Source organism: Macadamia integrifolia, unplaced genomic scaffold, assembly GCF_013358625.1.
Source record: "Macadamia integrifolia cultivar HAES 741 unplaced genomic scaffold, SCU_Mint_v3 scaffold1860, whole genome shotgun sequence".
Taxonomy (NCBI): domain Eukaryota; kingdom Viridiplantae; phylum Streptophyta; class Magnoliopsida; order Proteales; family Proteaceae; genus Macadamia; species Macadamia integrifolia.
The window spans coordinates 69,694-91,313 of record NW_024868390.1 but is presented as its reverse complement, the minus strand read 5'-3'; the positions used below and the strand labels follow the sequence as shown (position 1 = coordinate 91,313).

Below are 21,620 nucleotides of genomic sequence, written 5' to 3'. Positions count from 1 at the left end.
ATACCCAAGCTTAAACCCTTTATTCGAGTAGGGTTTCTTGAGATCTTGTAAATCCCCTTTGAAATGATGAATCTAAGGTTTAATGGATGATTTATGTGTTGATCTTGAAGGATTTGAAGAGACATTGACAAGGTGGAAGAAGCATTGTGAGTTTGAAGTGATTTGGAGGGTTTGAAGTCGTTCTTGAGCAAAGAAGGTAAGATGGTTTCCCATCACTTGAATCTAACCTAGATCTAGGTTAGAACCATCCTATAAGACCTTGAAGGTGTGAAGAATGGATTGGGAAAAGCCCCATTTGAATCCCCAAAGAATGGAGGAAATTGGGAAGAAACAACATGTTTCCCGCCAAGACCGGTGGGTGGAACCGGTGGGCCATCTGGCCCGCCTGTGAGCACCCACCTGAGAAGGCAGGGCCTTCGGGCACAACCGGCGGGCAGGTCTTAGCAGGGGCCCCTACCCTCCGGTCCAAACCGGTGGGCCAGACAGCCCACCTGTCTGACCCACCTGTGTGGCCCCGAAGGTGATTCTTACGTTCGATTGGACCCAAATCGGACGTGTGACCTTCTTTTAACGTTCTAAACATGATTTTGTCATCGGATCTCGTTAATTTTGATTCCAAAATGGTGAAGTACTAACCCCGCTCGATCATGTTAGGTTCACCAAATCCTACACGTTTCGCATCGGATCTCACCCGTACTAAGCGGGAATCCTTGTACACTACAAGTAAGTGGGGAGAGGACATTTGGCCTTGTTTCAAGGCATTGTTTGGCATTCATTTAATTATATCTAGTCTAGTCATGCCATCATGAATATGCTATGTAGATTAGTCATTCCTCACATTGTTATGTATGTGTGCTATGCTTACTTTCTAAATACCAATTGAATGAGATGTTTATATGTTGAATGTGGACATCATTGTGCATGATGCATTGATAGACTAGATGCCGTAGTCGGCTTGGAAACGAGTGCATTGGTGGCCCGTGGTATGGGACGCGGTGGCACTATGCAATCGTACTATTGTTATATAGGAGCATGCGGTTTAGGATTTTCACCTTCCCGTGCTACGACCCTTCCCAACAGGGGTTAAGGTGTTGGGTTACCATTTGGGGGGAAGCAGTGGTCACGATTTTCGGGTCACTGTGGCGGTTAGACATAATGCCCGGTGGGTCATTAGGACAGTCGGTAACCCCGGTGGTATATTCAAGAGGGTCAATCGTACTGCTTTTAAATTACTGGAGTCAGCACCTTTAATTTCAGTCATTTACATTTCTGTTGAGAGCTGGTGGTCGGCATGTTTTTACTTTTTTGAGTACTCACGGTGGGCCTTCTCCGACAGCCCTATGGGTGTATCACGGGATGGAGTTCGCGGCTCATACCTGGAGTATACGCGCACTGTGGCTGTAGTAGCACTAAACCAAAGACTTAGTAATGTTGCTTAGGTGGATGTGATTTAAAATGTATTGCATGGCATGTAGTGTATATGATTGTGTTTTGATGTGTGGACTGCTGTGTGGTCCATCTTACCACTTACTGAGCTAGTGAGCTCATCCCACGGGTACCCTCTTTTTAGATGATTTTGCAGGTCATACATCTGAGGAGCACGGGGTGGGTCCCGCAGTCGAGTTTCCTGAAGAGGACTGGTGGACCCCTGAGGAGTTAGAGCACGACACTGATTGCTCGTGTGAGAGTTGTGTTACGGGACCGCAGTTCTGAGGCCATGCTGAGCTCCACTTTTGAGGCCGAGCTGAGCTCTAGCCTTTGATACCGAGCCGAGCTGTGTACTTTGATTATTTTGATGATTTCCTTTACATACTTGATATATGAATTATACTTTTATTGTGTAAATATCATGCCTTCGGGCCCACATGTGTATAATTATTGTATCACAATTCGGGTATCAAGTATTATGGGATTATTCATAGGTAAAACTTAGTCTTCTGCTGATCTGATGAGTTTATATTAGTTGTGTGTATGCTATGGTGGAATACAGTATATGATGATCCTGACAGGTTTGGGTTAACCGGTGTTAACCCGGTCACTGGCCCGGTTCTGTGAGAACGGGGTGTGACAAACGGTGGTATCAGAGCGTGATGCTTTGCTCCACTCACAACATACCATTAGAATCCCGTAGACTCTATAATAGGGAAATGGGGTTGCGTTAATGTAAAAGCTTTAAGGAGTTAAAAGCCAAAGAAAGAAAGTATAAAAAGAGTTGCATTTAGGGATTGCATTCATGGCATACGTGAGTGTAGATAAAAGGTAATTAAGTTGGTGAATAATCTATCGCGTACTAGTTTGACAAAATTTCGGCAGCATAACGGCGTAAAATGGGATTTCCAAAAATTTTACACACAACGCCTGATAAACAACATATTCAATACGACAAAGATAAAAAGTAACAAGAACCATCACAACCAAACTACACAAGAATGCAACAAATAAATGCACCACAGAGAAAAATCACTATCAAAAGATATTATTCCATAAATGAGTCCAGTTACAGTACAAATACAAGGAATGAGAAGAAATGAAATATACAACAAGGTCTACAAAAAGGGAAAATAGATAAACAGCTGGTGTGGGCGAGCTAAGCCCTCACTGGTCATCGTCGTCATCATCAATGATCACCACGTTCGCCGAAGGCCTAGAGTTGACGTCGAGGCGGTGGTTGTAATAGTCAAACCTCGCGTTCACCAGCCGTACCGCCCTCCGCAGTCTGCCAAAGTCGGCGGACATGGCGTTAGCCGTGGTGCTCAAGTCCTGGCCCAGCTAGAGAAAGGAGTTCTCCAAAGTAGCCTGTGTAATACCCAGCTTCTTAAACCCGGTCTGATTTCGCGATTGAACCGGTTTAACCATGCAGGAACCGAGCCAGAGGAAATTAGAGCGGGTTCCTTATGGGCTATGATGGCTCGGGTGACTTTAAACACCGGTTGGCCCGACAAGTCTGAGCCAGTGCCAAAAGAGACGGGAGTGCCCAAGCCGTGTACATGCACCTACCATAAGGCTATGTACGGATAAAGCAGGTATTGTAGCTGTATTTTAAGGTATACATGTATGCTACATCGTATGACGGGGGTGGGGTTCGCGTCGGGGCCCGAACCCAGTCAAAATCCCAAGTTTTGGCCCTCAGGTGGGTAGGACAGGTGGGTACACCCACCCACCTGAGTGACCCATTCATGTGCACTATTCACTTAATTAGGAATTATATATATAGCTTTATGTTTTCTTTTCTTTCCATTTATGTCACCCGTACATTGGTGAGAATAGTAAAGAGGAGAGAGAAAAGAAAGGGAAGAAGAAGGGAAGAGAAGAAGAGGAAGAAAAGAGGGATTTCAGCGGCGCCGAAGCTCGATCTTCCCATTCCGACGCCGGGAGAGTGATCTTCAACTCTAGATCTACAGTTAGAGGTAAGCAGAGTTGGGTTTTGTGAACATTCACCATACCCAAGCTTTAAACCCTTGATTCGAGTATGGTTTCTTGAGATCTTGTAGATCCCCTTTGAAATGATGAATCTAAGGTTTAATAGATGATTTATGTGTTGATCTTGAAGGATTTGAAGAGACATTGACAAGGTGGAAGAAGCATTGTGAGTTTGAAGTGATTTGGAGGGTTTGAGGTTGTTCTTGAGCAAAGAAGGTTAGATGGTTTCCCATCACTTGAATCTAACCTAGATCTAGGTTAGAACCATCCTATAGGACCTTGAAGGTGTGAAGAATGGGTGGGGAAAAGCCCCATTTGAATCCCCAAAGAATGGAGAAAGTGGGAAGAAACAGGGTGTTTCCCGCCAAGACCGGTGGGTAAGACCGGTGGGCCCCTACCCGCCTATGGGTACCCACCTGAGAAGGCAGGGGGGCCTTCGGGCCCAACCGACGGGCCCAACTGGCGGGCCCCTACCCGCCAGTCCTAGCAGGGGCCCTTGGCCCAACTGGCGGGTACAACTGGCGGGCCATACCGGTGGGCCCCTACCCGCTGGTCCCAACCGGTGGGTAGGACCGGTGGGCCAGACTACCCACCTGTCTGACCCATCCGTGTGGCCCCGAGGGTGATCCTTATGTCCGATTGGACCCAAATCGGATGTATGACCTTCTTTTGACGTTCTAAACACGATTTTGACATCGGATTTCATTAATTTTGATCCTAAAATGGTGAAATACTAACCCCGCTCAATTATGTTAGGTTCACCAAATCCTACCCGATTCGCATCGGATCTCACCCGTGCCGAACGGGAATCTTTGTACGCTACAGGTAAGTGGGGAGAGGACGTTTGGCCTTGTTTCAAGGCATTGTTTGGCATTCATTTAAATATATCTAGTCTAGTCATGCCATCATGAATATGTTATGTAGTCTAGTCATCCCACACATTGATGTGCATATGTGCTATGTTTACTTTCCAAATGGCAATTGAATGAGATGTATATGTTGAATGTGGACATCATTGTGCATGTTACATTGATAGACTAGATGCCGTAGTCGGCTTGGAGACAAGTGCATTGGTGGCCCGTGGAATGGGACACGGAGGCACTATGCAATCGTACTATTTTCATATAGGAGCATGCGGTATTAGGATTCTCACCATCCCTTGCTACGACCCTTTCCAACAGGGGTTAAGGTGTTGGGTTATCATTTGGGGGGAAGCAGTGGTCGCGGTCGTCGGGTCACTGTGGCGGTTAGACATAACGCCCGGCGGGTCATGTAGGACAGTCGGCAACCCCGGTGGTACATTCAAGAGGACCAATCGTACTGCTTTTAAATTGCAGGAGTCAGGGGTCTCAATTAGTGGCCCAACCCGACTAAACCGATCGGGATCGACCGTTTATAGACCGGCCCGGCCCGGCCCAGACCGTTTATTAAACGTGTCGGGCTTGAGCCCGGCCCGTTTATAAATGGTCGGTCTCGGTTTTGCTACTTGGACCGTCGGGTGCCCGACCAAGACCGACCGAATAACGCCCGACCGAGACCGGCCTATTGTGCACCGACTTGGCCCGACCCTTTAATGATTGTAAAATACCTATTTTACCCCCCAAATTAAAGAATGAAAACTAAAAAGTAAAGACATGTTCACATTTTAAATAATGGTTATATTTGGTATCATTTATTGATATATTGTCATTTTTTTGGGCTTGCATGAGTGGGCCGTAATATAATAGCACATTTTAAAGAGGGCCCGTTTAAAAACCGGTTAAAGCCCGTTTAACATTAAACATGTCCGTAGCCCGGTTAAGGCCCGACTAAAGCCCGATTAAGGTGGCCCGATTATAGCCCGAGACCGACCGACCGAATATAAAGTGTACTATGCCCTCAATAACTAAGCCCGATTAGTTAAATGGGCGGACACGGTGTAGCCTTTGAAAGTCTTCAAGCCCGATTAAGCCCGATCGAAACCGAATCGGCCCGACCGGTTGACACCCCTAGCTGGAGTCAGCATCTTTATTTTCAGTCATTTACATTTCTGTTGAGAGCCGATGGACGGCATTGTCTTTACTTTTCTGAGTACTCACGGTGGGCCTTCTCCGACAGCCCTATGGGCGTATCGCGGGAGGGAGTTCGCGGCTCGTACCCGGAGTATACGCGCACTATGGTTGTAGTAGCACTAAAACCAAGGACTTAGTAATGTTGCTTAGGTGGATGTGATTTAAAATGTATAGCATGGCATGTAGTGCATATGATGTGTTGTGATGTGTGGACTGCTGTGTGGTCCTTCTACTTACTGAGCTAGTGAGCTCATCCCACGTGTACACCCCTTTTTAGATGATTTTGCAAGTCATACATCTGAGGAGTATGGGGTGGGTCCCACAGTCGAGTTTCTTGAAGAGGACTGGTGGACCCTTGAGGAGTTAGAGCACGACGCTGACTGCTCATGCGAGAGCTGTGCTGCGGGGCAGCAGTTCTGAGGCCGAGCTGAGCTCCACCTTTGAGGTCGTGCTAAGCTCCACTTATGAGGCCGAGCTGAGCTCTTCTATGTGATGCCGAGCTGAGCTCCAGCCTTGATACCGAGCCGAGCTGTGTACTCTGATTGTTTTGATGATTTCCTGTATATACTTGATATATGAATTATACTTTTATTGTGTAATTATCATGCCTTCGGGACCACATGTATATAATTATTATATCACAATTCGGGTATCAAGTATATGGGATTTATTCACAGGTAAAACTTAGTCTTCTGCTGATCTGATGAACATATATCAGTTGTGCGTATGCTGTGGTGGAATACAGTATCTGATGATCCTGGCAGGTTTGGGTTAACTGGTGTTAACTCGGTCACTGACCCGGTTCAGTGTGAATGGGGTGTGACACGGTTATACCATAGCCTTGCCGCTCCTCTGAATGTCAATGGTAGGGCGCGACACATAATGTTTTTCGAGACTCGATGGAACTGCATGGCGACCTTGAAGCCTTCCAGATGATCGACGGGGTCCCCCGACCCGTCATAAGTGTCATACTTGGGTAGGCGAAAGTCGATTGGGAGCGGGTCCCTCATGACCTCATCAGCTAGAGCCGTGTCATTAGTGAGGTCTGGCTCGCGAGTTCTCGTCTGATTTTCTTCCACCTTCTTGATCTCATCTTTCAGGTCTAGGATCATCTGCTTTAACCCCGAGTCCTCGTGCCTCTGTTTGTCTCCTTGGCGTGGATCCCCATGTGGGTCTCTGGCGAAGCATTGCGTCCTACCTCTGGGTGCGGGACTTTCCCTCATTGCTCGGTTTCGAAGGTTATGACTGGACCTTATCGATCCTGTACTGCTCCGGTCTTGGTCTCGAGCCCTCTCAGGCTGGATGTGGGGGCCTGGCGGTGCTCCATCGGTCTTCTGAGAGACAGCTTTGGAGACCTCCTTCATTGCCTTGGCCATTCAGTCATATTTGTCCTGGAGGGCTTCGAATTGCTCCCTTGTCACATATTCCTATGCTTCAGGAGGGGGCAGAGGATCACTATCTTCGCGTACTGAATATCCGGCCGAACGCTGGTATCTTACGGATACTTCCCGGTCATCGTTGACCCTTTCTCGTCCCATCTCCGTCGGGGGAGGAAGCCCCCTGAAGGTTCTTCCCCCATGTTCATGTTTGACGCTGCTCTTGTCTTCTTGCGGTTGTAGGTTCTCCCCACCATTACTGTCATTCCCACGGATGGTGCCAATCTATTGCTGCCGAAAATCCGTATGAGCTAATCCTGTACAAGCACAGATGGAAGAGGCCCGGAGCTTTACCCGGGGTTAGTCCTCCGACGCTCAAGTTAGGGATCGGCCGCACAGTTTTTGATATAGGAGTAATGGTGAGGGTGTGGCTGCTTACCTTCTTCCTTCCTCTCGGGCCCTCTTATATAGCTCTTAGGGTTTAGGGTTTTCCCTTTCCTTCCAAGAGTCCTTCTCGGGTCCACCTTCTTCCCTTTTAGAGTTCCGCTCGAATACGTCCTATCCTTTTGGCGCGAAATATTCTCTTCACACAGTTGACGTGATAGAGTCCTTGCAATCCCTATCTGGTGGGCGACACGTGTCCCGGTGGGCGACACGTGTCCTTACCCTACTGAGCGATCGATTTGGCCGTATCAAGGATCAGCAGCATATACAAGAAACCCCTACTCTGGTTATAAGCAAGGGCAGAAAAAGAAGAGACAACAAGTACAAATGGAAATGAATAGGGAAGTAGGGACACCAATTCCACAAACTCAAACCTCACAAAGACATCCATGAGCTATGGTGGCACCCTTTCAAAGAATATCTTTGGATTGGAACCACTGCACTCTGGAAGTACAGAGGACTACAAAAGACAACACCACAACAAATCTAATGAAACCTTACACATTAGATAACCAACTAAATTGTCCCATATATATCCTTAAAGCTAAAGCATACCTGACCTCCCACATGCACCAGCACATTGCCAAGAGAATTTAACTCCATAAGATTCAACTTTCAAGAGTCCAAGGCTTCAGTTGCCCTATGTGAATATAGGAAAAGCCTATAGGGTGCTGAGTGCCTGTGCATTGCATTGTTAAAAAAAGAGGTGCTTGAGAAGGCGAGGATGATCTAATGATCAGTGAACCGCGGAGCATTGGTCTATGCCGGCAGCACTCCCTACAAGCCAACTCGTGGGTAAACTTTATCAACAGTGGGAGACTCATGCGTGCAGGGCATCGGTGTTTCTCATTTAACACGAGGGAAAACACCGGAAAACCACCTCAGTTTTTGTAACAACCCTGTATACAGGGAGCAGTTTAGGGTTTAATACCACACATGCTTCTCCCACCCCACACCCCTAATGGTAATTTAAAGTTTTATTTTCCTACCAGAAGTAGCGAGTGATTTGCCTGTAATAAATCGATGTGGGATTAAAAAATAACCCACATTGTTCGAAGCAAAGGGGCCAATGTGTAATTTCCGTTAAACAAAAGTGGCTAACCTGTCTGGAGATTCCTGAAACTGGAAACAAGCAATCGGTGAGCAGAGGGAGAGAGATAGAGAGTGATTTCTCATCCAAGATCTTCCAAACTATGCCGACTGGAGGTGATGGAGACCACAGCGGAGGCATTGATAAAGAAGCCGCCATTGCGAAGACTGCTGGGTTCGTAGTCTTCTCAGGAATCGCCATGAGCCTCCTCAAAACCCTAAATCCATTCGATAAGAATAAAGACAACACCACCGCCACCGTCGATAGTTGCAGCACCAAGTCTTTCAACGGATCTATCATGCCGCTTCAAGAATCGATATCTCCTCCTCTGCAAGAGCTTATCAAGGTAAAAAATAAATGCTCAAATCATGATATGTTCTTCTGTTCTGTTCTCCTCATTTGGTGTATTGATTTTGGACTTTGTTCTTCTTCCGATGAAGCCTGTGATAACCCAAGAAAGGCCAGCATCGTCGGCTCGGACAGTAGAGATTGTGAAGGGAGATACCTTATGGGGTCTCTCCAGGAAATACGGGGTAAATTTTTTTGTTTTCTTCATTTTTTTATTTTCCATTTCATTTCTCTCTAATTGTTCGGATCCAAAGTATTTCTGATTTTATCCTTGTCTGTTAGGTATCTATTGATGCAATCAAAGAGGCTAATGGGCTCACAGGGGACACTATCTATGCTGGGAAGAAGCTCGTCATTCCGTGATGGTCGATGAGAATGAGGATTAGGATCTATTTTAGGGTTTTACTCGGAATTGTAAGAAGAGGGAAGGTCCAAAGTCCAAATGTCTGTACCATTCTCCTGTAAGAAATTGAGAAGATAAGTAACATGACTGAACCTTTAATATTTGAGAATTGAAACAGAGGTCGGCTGAGATGATTTCAATAGCTAAAGAAGAGATGTGATCAGATGAAAGGGTTGGGTTTAATGGATGATTATATCTATCACACATTTTGCTCATCAATTGTTCGATGAAATGGAAGAGCATTCTATAACTAAGGACGCAATTTTTTTTTTTTTGGATAAATTACCAAGGATGCATAGAAACTTAGCATCTATTCAAACACAATGTTCTCATTCTCCATGGAGAATGCATTCTTCATCGAGCACATTCTTAAAATAGTAATGCATATCAAACACAACCTAATTTTCGTATTGGAAATGACCCATTTGACTGAAGAGCAAAGCGTAGAGGTTAACTCTTTTGTTTAAAACCCTGACCCCTACATATATATGGAGGTTCTATTTTTTTTTTTTTTTTTTTTTTAGAAATGAAGGAAATATATTAAGCTAAAGTGAGAGTTTGAAGCAGATCTTGGGGTTCCTTTTAGTGACTTTCCTATCAATAGTTTTGTAGACTACAATCTTAAGTGCGCAGACTAGATTGTTGTTAGGCTTTACAAAAGAATGGATATTCATACAAATGATAAGAATTACAATAAATTTTTTTTGTTATTTGTTATCCCTGTGATCATCAAAGACAAGAAAGCATGTTATATAAATAGGTATGGGTTGAGAAGCAGTCACCAAGTATGGAGATGCTAATTATTATTGGGCAAATAGCTACTGTGACAAGAGTGTGGCCCCTACACTTAGACACATGGGGCAACTCATTGGTCTTCATGCATCCACAAGAACCACATTCTTCCACAAGAAACACTTCCCCTTTTTATTATTGGGGGCGCACAACTATTCACCATATGTTGTCCTAGTTGGGGGGGGGGGGAGGACACTATGGTTTCAAGGCTGGTGTTTCTCTTCATCATCTCCATTAGTCCATTTGCCTACAATAGCGGTGTCAACTGTCGGATTTGAGCTGGATTGATAAGAGATAATGCCGATTTGGATTATTCATTTACCAATATATATATATATATATATGAGTGATCCAAATTCGAATCCAATAAGGAGTTGGACATCTGTCTGACCTGAACCCAATCCGATTTGAATATGTAAACACTTTTATAATTTCTCTCTTATTTTCTTCGAAAAATTACATATTATTATGGTAAAAAGCACGTTAAGTCGCATGGTTTTGCTCACAAAATTATCCTCCTACCTCCCATGAAATCAAGAATTGATGTTGTAGCATGCATTCTTATTGCCCCCACATTGTTCCAGGGCCACATGATCAGGTATTGATCTCCTGCTCTCTTACCCTACTATATTATTCATAGAATTTTAGACAAATAGAAAAGAAATGACTGCAAGGCGTGTCCAACTCCAACCTTAACAATTCCATATATAATCCCATATAATCTTAGTTATTGGATTGGGTTAATTATCAAAAATTCGATCCATTCGCAGCCCTAGTCTATATCTTGCAACGTTCCGTCACAGCCACTTAAGGTAGCTTGTCTTCATGGCACTAAATATCATGGCAACAGGAACTTTAGAGAGATGGTTGAAAAGTCATTCTCGTGACAATTTGTTTTAACCACTGAAATTAAGTACAATAAATAAAAAAATCCATTAAATGTTGGCAAAAAAATTGATGCGGGGCTTGAAACTAGAGATGTAAACTGATCAAATTTGTATCAGATGTAACCGAATTTGGATATTTCCTGATTGGATATGTAAACAAATGTTGAGACGAATCGAACCCAGATTTTCTATTGTCTGTTTATATCCCTGACTTGTGTAGCCGTACTTGCCTCCCCCTAATGGATACAATTCACCCTCAATTCATATCTTGAATTGTGGATATATATTTGAATCAGATAGATTATGATATAGATTAGAGTGTAATAGTTGGGTTGGGCTCTTGTGATGATTAGATTTATACATATATTGAGTGAGCCTGATTTGGGTGGGCTGGGAGGCGAGAGACCCGGGTCCAAGACAGTTCCATTTTAGGATGTGCCAAGTAGACATAGATCCATGGAGAATGGATATTTCATCCTCCTGCCCCGTCATAGTGTCCCCCTATTAGCCATTGGTCAGTGTCAGCGAGTTGGTAGCTTGGGGCGTTCCCCACCCACTGAAGCGGTTCCTTAAAGCAACCGCGCGTTTTACAGATCTCCATTAAGTTTTGAATTTTTTCTTTCATCCAGAGACAGAGAGAGAGAGAGAGAGAGAGAGAGAGAGAGAGAGAGAGAGGAAAAGGAAAATAGACGTTACTTCTCATCTTCCCCGTTCTCCCCTTTTCTGCAACTCTCAATGACACCAACACCCCACCCTCCAATTCCCACCTACCACCTTCTCCTTCCTCCACATCTCTCCATTACCATTACAAAGATGCCAACAACACCTTCTCTTCGACTCCATCCATCCCTAGGTTCGGGGTCATTAGGGTTTTTCGAACCAAAGAGGAAGAAGAAGGAGACGGAGAAGTTTGAGAAGGGTAACCTTAGCTAGCGAAATTCCATCGAGATGATGGAATCGGGAGTTCCTCTCTGCCATTCCTGCGGTGAATCCGTCGGTTTGGGTTCCAATGGTGAGGTTTTCGTCGCTTGCCATGAATGTAATTTCCCTATGTGCCGGTCCTGTGTCGAGTATGAGCTCAAGGATGGGCGCAAAGTCTGCTTGAAATGTGGAGCTCCCTATGATGGTATGGTTCCTCTCTGAACTTCCGTTTCAATCTTAATCTCCTCTTGGTTTGAATTTATCTGTTTGAGCTTGAATTTGATTGATATTAGCTTGTGGATGTAAATGGGCTCCGACTGCTGGGTTCTAGTGCTCTCCATTTCCTAGTATAGTTTCGGTTGTTTGTTCTGAAAATTTTGTTCGTTGGTTTTCAGAGAACTTGGCATTGGCTGATGAGGTGCTGAAGACATCAGGCAATCGTATGACGATGGCATCTCATATCCAAAATGATGAGGTGTGGACAAGTACTCATGTTGGTGCATTTCCTTTGTGATTTTTTAAACTCTCTAAAGTACAACCATCCGGGCTTGTGGGTATGATGTTCTGTGTAAATTGATGTAAATTTTATATACAATTTAAAGGAAAACTCAGGCTAGTCCCCACGATTTCACCTCTAGCATGCTGCTCAAATGCTTGATATCGCGTTCTTTATGAAAGTTATACTTGTTAAAACCTACTCTTTAATTGATACAGGAGGGTGGTGTCCACGCAAGAAATTTAAGCAGCCTCTCTACGGTGGATAGCGGTGAGTTTTAAGCTAATCTATTGTCATACATTTTATTGAGGTCCATGCCCCAGGCAGACACTAACCTTAATTATTTGATGTTTGAAGAGTTAAATGGTGAATCTGGGAACCCTATATGGAAGAACAGGGTTGAAAGTTGGAAGGAGAAAAAGAATAAGAAGAAAACAGCCACAAGTAAGACTAAAAAGGAAGCTGAAAAGCCTGCTGAAATTCCACCTGAAATGCAGATGGAAGAGAAACAGTGAGTACAGTAGTTTGAATAGAAAAATATAGAACTATGAGTGTAATTACAATTGAAAAGTTCATTACATGGTGGTTCAGCTGAGATGGAGTAGAGGTGGCCAATTCAAAAAAACCATTTTCTAATGAACACAGACAGATTGGCCACATTCTGCCCTCATGGCTTAGATGGGAGGGTTAACTGGCAAAGAAATCAAGGTGACCTACGTATAAAACCTTTTTAAACAAGAAACTAAAAAAAAAAAAATTATATTAGTTCTTTTAGATCTCTCTCTCTCTTCTTCTTTTTTTTTAAGGGGGGCGGGGGCATTGAATTTGGATTGTTGGATTGGGTGATATTGAATTTGAACACAAGTACATGACAATATATGTCATTTACTGAGATATGGCCATTTGTTTGATTTTGCAGGTCCCCAGAAGCTGTAGAATCCTTTTCAAGAACAATTCCAATTCCATCCAGCAAAATCAAGCCATATAGATTTGTGATTATCATGAGATTGATAATTTTGGGGCTTTTCTTCAATTACAGAGTTAACAATCCTGTTGACAGTGCTTATGGTCTATGGCTTACTTCTATCATATGCGAGATCTGGTTTGCTGTTTCTTGGGTATTGGATCAGTTCCCAAAATGGTCTCCAGTCAATCGGGAGACATATCTTGACAAGCTATCTGCAAGGTACATCCACAATTGCCACAAATATGGAATAAGATCTGTCTCAAAGTATTTAGCAACTGAAACTGGTGTACCTTTGTCAGAATGTTTATGATTATTAGAAAAAGATTTTTAATATGTCACTGCAACGCCAGGTATGAAAGAGAAGGTGAACCCTCAGAGCTTGCTGCTGTTGATTTTTTCGTTAGTACAGTTGATCCATTAAAAGAACCACCATTGATCACTGCCAATACTGTACTCTCAATCCTCTCTGTGGATTATCCTGTCGACAAAGTGTCTTGCTATGTATCTGATGACGGATCTGCAATGCTTTCATTCGAAAGTCTTGTGGAAACAGCTGAGTTTGCAAGGAAATGGGTCCCTTTTTGCAAAAAGTATTCAATTGAACCTCGTGCACCTGAGTTTTATTTTTCGCAGAAAATTGACTATTTGAAGGATAAAATTCAACCATCTTTCGTGAAGGAGCGTAGAGCGATGAAAGTAAGCATCTGAACACTTTTTCTGTAATGATTTTACAGGCCTACAGATCTTGTAATTTCATGTCCACCACTCTAGTATCCATTGTTATTAGGTTCATACAGAAAAAGAGCAAGGCCATGCTCCCGGACAGAGAACCACCTCCTTATATTTATATCATTATTATTATTATTATTTTATTTGGGAGAAGGTTTTCCGGTCTGGCGGTTCACTTAACCAAGACATGGTTGGGTGCCTACTGCCACCTTGCAGATTGAATTGGGTTGAAATTTTGAGAAAAGATAGGCTTTAAGGTCCTCTGATCACATGTCACAGCCAAAGGCTGATTGGCTACGTAGCGAAACAGATCACTAAACACTCTACCAATTTGACATAAGTGCAAGGGACTACTGAGAGGGTGAGTGGACATACATGGAGGGTATGACATTATATTGGGTATGAAATTTGACATGTGGTCTATCCATACCATCTCCTAGGTATCAATAGTCGGATTTACAATTTGATCCTTTCATGGAGTGGAATTAGGTGTCCCAACCCCCCTTACCTAGTCTGCCGACCAAGGAAACATTTGCCTTATTTTTATTATATGAATATAATATACTCATGATTTGCTTTCCATTTGACTACAGAGAGATTATGAAGAGTACAAGGTGCGAATAAATGCTTTGGTTGCGAAGGCCCAGAAAACACCAGATGAGGGCTGGACGATGCAAGATGGGACAACTTGGCCTGGAAACAACCCTCGTGACCACCCTGGCATGATTCAGGTTTATCAGTTTACCTCTTAGTTATATGTTTTCCTTTCCCCCTGAACTGTGCTATGGGGTCAGTGCCAATTGCTTTTGATCTGGGATGCCTTTACCATCAAGATTTTGTGCTCACATATTAATCTCTTGCACTTTGTTCCCTAATCTGTTCACTTCATTATTTATGTCCTTGTCAAGTCTAGTACCAATTAGAAATTCATATCCTTTCTTTGAGTGGTTACTTTCTTGATTTATTTATTTTAAACATTTAATTGATTCTTCATAGAGTTCAACTATCTATTGAAGTGATGATTGTGGCAAAGGTCATGCCAAACTTTCGTTCAAATTTTAGTTTGTAACAATGTAAATGTATAGGGGTGATGTTCTCAGGTTGGCAGGTTAAAAAAAGTAGTCATAGTGACTCTTGGATGGGAGTAGGGGAATTTCTGTAACTTCGTTCAATAGGAGTATTAATGCCTTCTCCAAACTACAAAGTCATTTTCCTGGTTGGTAGACAGAAATTTTTTCTTCAAATGTATATATTAACTTGAGAAGTTAGGTTTATATTTTGTGATATTTAAACTAGTATCTGAACTGATACTTGGTTTCTCCCACTATCATGTGAGTCTGGAGATCAATGTCCTTATCTTTGGATCATCGGATGCTCTTAGGTCCTTTAGAAATATTGCGACAAGATTTGCGAAGTGAAGTTTCCTATATGTTTTTAAGATAGAGATATTTTTGTGTCTTTGTGTGCACGCATATGTGTGCATAAAAAAGTCTGCATGCACCCATTCAGGTTAAGTGCTTGATGTTATTTTAAAAAGGGGGAGGGGGGTGAAGAAAATAAAAGTGTATCATGCAGCCTATAAGTGGGAACTTTACAGAAGCATTTTCCCGATTTGTTTCAGGTTTTTCTTGGACACAGTGGTGCCTATGACATAGAAGGAAATGAGCTTCCACGACTTGTTTATGTTTCGAGAGAGAAGAGACCTGGGTACCAACACCATAAAAAGGCTGGTGCCATGAACGCTCTGGTATTTCTACGTATATTATTGAAGCAAAGTAAATTTTCTGAGTAGCATCTTTAGTTATCTATTCTAATTTAAGCTGCTATTATTGGTTCTGTATAGGTCAGAGTATCTGCAGTTCTCACCAATGCACCCTACATTCTCAACCTTGACTGTGATCACTATGTTAACAATAGCAAGGCAGTTCGTGAGGCAATGTGTTTCCTGATGGACCCACAAGTTGGTCGTGATGTCTGCTATGTTCAGTTTCCTCAGAGATTCGATGGCATTGATCGTAGTGATAGATATGCCAACCGGAACATTGTCTTCTTTGATGTAAGTTTGTAAATCAGAATATCTGGGTATCTATCTATCTATCTATCTAAACACTATTAGCACTTCCTGATAATGCATAAATTTATATCTTCAGGCTATCTATCTAAACACTATTAGCACTTCCTGATAATGCATAAATTTATATCTTCAGGTTAACATGAAAGGGTTGGATGGCATTCAAGGGCCAGTTTATGTGGGCACAGGTTGTGTCTTTAATAGGCAAGCCCTCTATGGGTATGGGCCTCCATCCTTGCCTAGCCTTCCAAAGGCTGATTCATCTTGTTCGTGGTGTGGCTGTTGCTGTTGCTGCTGCCCTTCCAAGAAGAAGTCCAAAGATATCTCAGAGCTTTATAGAGATGCAAAGCGGGAGGATCTCGATGCTGCCATTTTTAACCTCACAGAAATTGATAGTGAGTGTTTTCCATGATATTCAGATCTGAGTTGCAGTTTACTCTGTCATAATGGTACTGATGTTTGTGGGGATTCTGCAGACTATGATGAGTATGAGAGGTCACTCTTGATCTCCCAGATGAGCTTTGAGAAGTCTTTTGGCTTGTCTTCAGTGTTCATTGAGTCTACACTAATGGAGAATGGAGGAGTTGCTGACTCTGCCAACCCTTCAACATTGATCATGGAAGCAATTCATGTCATCAGCTGTGGTTATGAAGAGAAAACTGAATGGGGAAAAGAGGTAAGCTATATGGTTCTATATATATTCTTGCCATACTAGATTCTAACCACTTAGAGCTGTTTGGAAGCCTGAAATTTTGGCTGACAGGATCAGCATCTGGCTACCATTGGATGGATCTAGGAAGTAAATGTTGGCCAAATAAACAAATAGAGAAAACTGCAAAACTTGAAAGTGTCTCAAAACAATGGGCTTCACACAACTATAAAATGCTGAAAAGAAACAAGAAACTTCCTGATTTTACTTCTTCCATCTCTTTTCTGTTTGTCCATCGTCTTGAGTTTTTACCATTCTTAGTTTAATGGAATTATGTTATGTCTTATACTTGAGCTAGAATGTCTTAGCAAATGGTTGTGGTTTGTCACCCTAACATGGATATTTATGCATTTTCTAATCTCAGCTTGGTTGGATATATGGGTCTGTTACGGAGGATATCTTGAGTGGGTTTAAGATGCACTGCCGAGGATGGAGATCAATTTACTGCATGCCCTTGAGGCCAGCATTCAAAGGTTCAGCTCCTATCAACTTATCTGATCGGCTGCACCAGGTTCTAAGGTGGGCCCTTGGATCTATTGAGATATTCTTCAGCAGACATTGTCCCCTCTGGTATGGATTTGGTGGAGGCCGCCTCAAGTGGCTACAAAGAATGGCATATATAAACACAATTGTTTACCCATTCACCTCCCTCCCACTTATAGCTTACTGCTCGCTGCCTGCAATATGTCTTCTCACTGGGAAATTTATCATCCCAACGGTAATTCTTTTCCCTGCCTTTCTGAAACCTAGGACAGATAGTTCTAAATGTAAAATTAAAATATTATATTTTAAATTATTATTAATTACTTTGATACTAAAGCAAAAAAAAAAAAAAAACTTTGACATTTGAGGTTTTTTTTTTTTTTAGGACTTGTACAGAGAGCTGGACCAAATGGCCAAGTGGCTTCTGTCAAGTTAATCATGTTCAAGCCTTTAATTTGCTTAATTTTTTTTGTTTTAAGGTCATGTGTTTAGAAGCCAGTTATGTGGAATAAACTACTGACATTCTATTTGAATTTTAAGCCAGTTATGTGTAAGAAAATAATGACATTCTATTTGAAGTATTTCTTTCTAATTTTTTTCAGCTTTCAAATCTTGCAACTGTCTGGTTTCTTGGCCTTTTCATCTCCATCATCATGACTAGCGTGCTTGAGCTGAGGTGGAGTGGTGTTGGCATTGAAGACTTGTGGCGCAATGAACAATTTTGGGTTATTGGTGGTGTTTCAGCCCATTTCTTTGCTGTCTTCCAAGGAATTCTAAAGATGGCGGCTGGCCTTGATACCAACTTCACAGTGACAGCAAAAGCTGCTGATGATGCAGAGTTCGGTGAGCTTTATATTTTCAAGTGGACAACTTTGCTGATTCCCCCAACAACCCTTCTTGTTGTCAACATGGTGGGTATTGTTGCTGGATTTTCCGATGCACTAAACAGCGGATATGAAGCATGGGGCCCACTTTTTGGCAAGGTCTTCTTTGCATTTTGGGTGATATTTCATCTTTACCCATTCCTTAAGGGTCTCATGGGTAGGCAGAACCGGACTCCAACCATTGTTGTCCTCTGGTCAGTGTTGTTGGCGTCAGTCTTCTCTCTTGTTTGGGTGAAGGTGGATCCATTCTTGAGCAATGGGAACAGTAAGACGGTTACACAGTGCATCTCGATTGATTGCTGAATTTAGCGACTGAAGAAAGTTTGTTTGAATTTTATAGGAGAGATCTATCAGACCTTGATGCTGCATCATATTGTGCTTATTCTTTGAATGGTAGCCCCCTAAGAGATTTCCAGTTTTTCCTTTGTTATATCTCCAGTAGTTGTAACCAATGGTGTTTTTGAAGTTTGTAAGTTGAACATACAGTGCAATGTTCCTTTTGGTTTTTGATGTTTTGGACAATGTGAAAAAGTGAAAGCAAAGCTTGGATCTGAGAAAGGTAGATTCAGTAAGAATAGTTTTACTGTTCATGGATGGGAATGAGTTGAAATGCTAACTGAGCCTGATCCTATTGTCCTTGGTTAGTTGGTATAGAGGCATGCCAAGCTGACAGCACGACCAATAGGAGGATGAATACTGGATCCTTCCAATGGTTACTTTCCCCCACTATTACTTTTTTGAACCCTATCTTTCAAAGTATATCTGCCAGACTGCCACCATTTTTTTTTTTTTTTGGTACAGCCACCATTTGGTAATAGGAGGATGGAAATTCATATTTGTGTTCCGTGCCTATCTAATAGTGCGACAGTGGTCTGGAATTTTGTTTAAGCCTTTACGTTATTAGTTATTAATTTTCAAACGGGTATATTCCAACGGTCATATTCCAGTGGTTCTTTTTTAATTGTTAGTTGGCTCTTCCCCTATACATATTTGTAGCGAAAATGAAAGTTGTCTTGTTTGACCCCTGTACTTAGACACAGGAGCATGCAAAATTATAGCTCCACACCCCCATGAAATAAAAATTCTCATACATGTTGATGCCTTTGTGTGCACTCTAATTGGCCCCCTTGGTATAGGGGCCACTTGACCAAGAAATGATCTCTTGCCCATATTTGATATGTAGAAGAGATGAGAAGAATTTGAATCCAACATAACCTATTGTGGTGAGTGAGTCCCCATTTGAGTTTGAGGTCCTTTTATGGTTCAATAAATCCCCAAGCAACCCCAGATTTTAGGTGGTCATCTTTGATTCTTGAGTTAAATGGTCTTCCATAACCCTTGTTATCTTACTTTGATGATAAAACTTTTATATTTTCTATAATTTTTTTAACTGCATCATCCCAAGCAAATGTCAAACACAAGACCCACCATCAAATGAATTTGTCTAGTTGTTTCAAGGACTGATTCTGCGGAGGACTGATGTGGCAGTCTTGACCACAGGATGGCAGGGATTTAAATCATGGTATTGGTAATGATATTGATCTCGTCTGATATTGATACTGATCCTGATATGGATTGACTGTATTAAACCATTTTACCCTTAAATTTGGATAAAACATGATTTTTAAAGCATTTTACCTTCAATAGATACCAACACTACCGATCTTTATTGATTTATCTTCGGTGATCCAAATAAGTACCTGTCAATACATCGATACAATAACAATACTTGGTAAATGTTGGGTGGGTAAAGGATCATGTGGATTGAACATTAGTAAAAAAATGTTTTTACTTAAATTTAATCCTATAGTCTACTATGTATTGAATCCTTTTCCTAAATTTTTACACATTTATTGAAAAAAAAATTTTGGTAAACCACATTTATTGAAACTGACCTATTGGTTGAGTGTATAGAAATGAAATTTATTATAGAAGTCTTTGGTGATGTTCATAAAATTTTGAGACCAATAAGTGGGGGAGATAAAATGAAGGAATAGGGTTCTCTTAGCAAATGGAAAGTGGTAAAGTTGTATATATAGAGGAATATAACAATGATGGCAAAGACAAGCACCAAATGTTTGCTTGTAGACTGTAATAGGTATGGCAAAATTGTCACGCCTAGAATCCATTCCACACTTGAAGGACAGGCAACCATATATTAAATCAAGGAAAAGGAATCCATAAGGAAACCTCTTTCCTCTTTTCCAGGGTAGATAACAAACTACCAATGTTATAGCTAATAATGGCTGCCTGATTTCTCAGCAAAGTACACAAGTGTTTTCTTTTCTTAATTCTCCTAAAAGTAGTTTTATGGAAACTCTCACATCCTTTATACTCTAGCTCTCTCACCCCAATCGATGAAATCGATTCCTGGTGTCCCCCAGTGGGTTAAATGATTCTGAAAACTGGTGCAAGAAGTTTTATCCATTACTCCTTTTGTACCTAAGAAGCTTGTATCACCTGTGAAGCTAACCTCTCTTTACTTTACTTAACTGGTGTAGTGAATTATTTAGCAGATAAGTGATTGCCAAATCGGGAATATTGAGAACCCGGTCAACCAAATGGATTCAAACTCAAGGACTTGATCCTTATTTGATCATAACTAAGGCCCTTTATTGCCCTGTGCCCCCATCTGATATATAAGATTGATTTTGCTTTAGATACATGTTACCATAGAAATTTGAGCTGGATAGCCTGCATACAGAGAGTCAAGAAGAAGTCAAGGATATGGTGGCAGAGACTCTCCACTGATCAAGTCAGAATTCTCAGCAATAATAGGAGTACATGAACGAAAGAACAGGCTTAAAATGTGAAGAAGTCACCTGTGTAACTTGAGCATTGTCTCCCTATTTGTAAGATGAGGGTAAAGAGACTTGAGTTCCCATAGACCTTAGTCCAATGTAAGTCCAGGAAAAGTTATTGGTTTGACTCTCCTAACCCTCACCTTCTTTAACATATAGTAGCAAAGTACAGTATTGCAATAAATGTGGTCCATTGAGTCCTTGTTGGCTCCTCGCAGGGTCTCTTGTGCATAAAAAGAATGATCGTTGTACTAGTCTTAATACTCTTACTAATATTGGGTTCACCATCAACTCTTCTTAATCAATCTGTTATGTGACAAACTTCACTGCAACTCTTGTGAATCAAATAATTATTGGATAGATAATGATCCTGAGAAAACTAAGGGCCCGTTTGATAACCTTTCAAGAAAAGTGTTTCTGCCGTTTCTTGAAATAAAACAAAAAGCGTTTGACAAAACTGTTTCGTTTCACTTGTATTCAGAAATAGAAATAGAAATTTCTACCTATTTATGGTTCAATAAACGACCTAGGCGAAACGAGTGTTCTACTTGTTTTTCCGTTTCTGGAAATGACTACGGACCAAAAAATAATGCGAAGCCCGATAACCAAAGGGTCATTTCCACAGTAATGCTCGTCCTACCAGCTGTGCGAGAAAGCATTCTTCAGCAAAAACTTGTGCGGAAGATTCGACTACTCCTCGACTCGTCTGCAACCTCTATTGATTCCCTCCAAGCAACGCCTCACCTCA

The 21,620-nt window shown here is 41.9% G+C and overlaps 2 protein-coding genes across 2 annotated transcripts; both read left to right on the top strand.

The window, feature by feature from the left end:
* Positions 1 to 8,048: 8,048 nt before the first annotated feature.
* Positions 8,049 to 9,382, top strand: LOC122065019 (probable N-acetylmuramidase). The gene is made up of 3 exons (XM_042628812.1): positions 8,049 to 8,727; positions 8,822 to 8,914; positions 9,012 to 9,382. The coding sequence occupies exons 1-3, from the start codon at positions 8,485 to 8,487 to the stop codon at positions 9,090 to 9,092; spliced, it is 417 nt and encodes a 138-aa protein (XP_042484746.1). The 5' UTR covers positions 8,049 to 8,484; the 3' UTR covers positions 9,093 to 9,382.
* Positions 9,383 to 11,474: 2,092 nt separating this feature from the next.
* Positions 11,475 to 18,629, top strand: LOC122065023 (cellulose synthase A catalytic subunit 8 [UDP-forming]). The gene is made up of 13 exons (XM_042628815.1): positions 11,475 to 11,937; positions 12,128 to 12,207; positions 12,447 to 12,498; positions 12,586 to 12,739; positions 13,148 to 13,414; positions 13,546 to 13,891; positions 14,518 to 14,655; positions 15,546 to 15,671; positions 15,768 to 15,980; positions 16,132 to 16,390; positions 16,472 to 16,671; positions 17,069 to 17,422; positions 17,790 to 18,629. Exons 1-13 carry the CDS (start codon positions 11,760 to 11,762, stop codon positions 18,372 to 18,374), a joined length of 2,952 nt encoding a protein of 983 aa, XP_042484749.1. The 5' UTR covers positions 11,475 to 11,759; the 3' UTR covers positions 18,375 to 18,629.
* Positions 18,630 to 21,620: the final 2,991 nt, after the last annotated feature.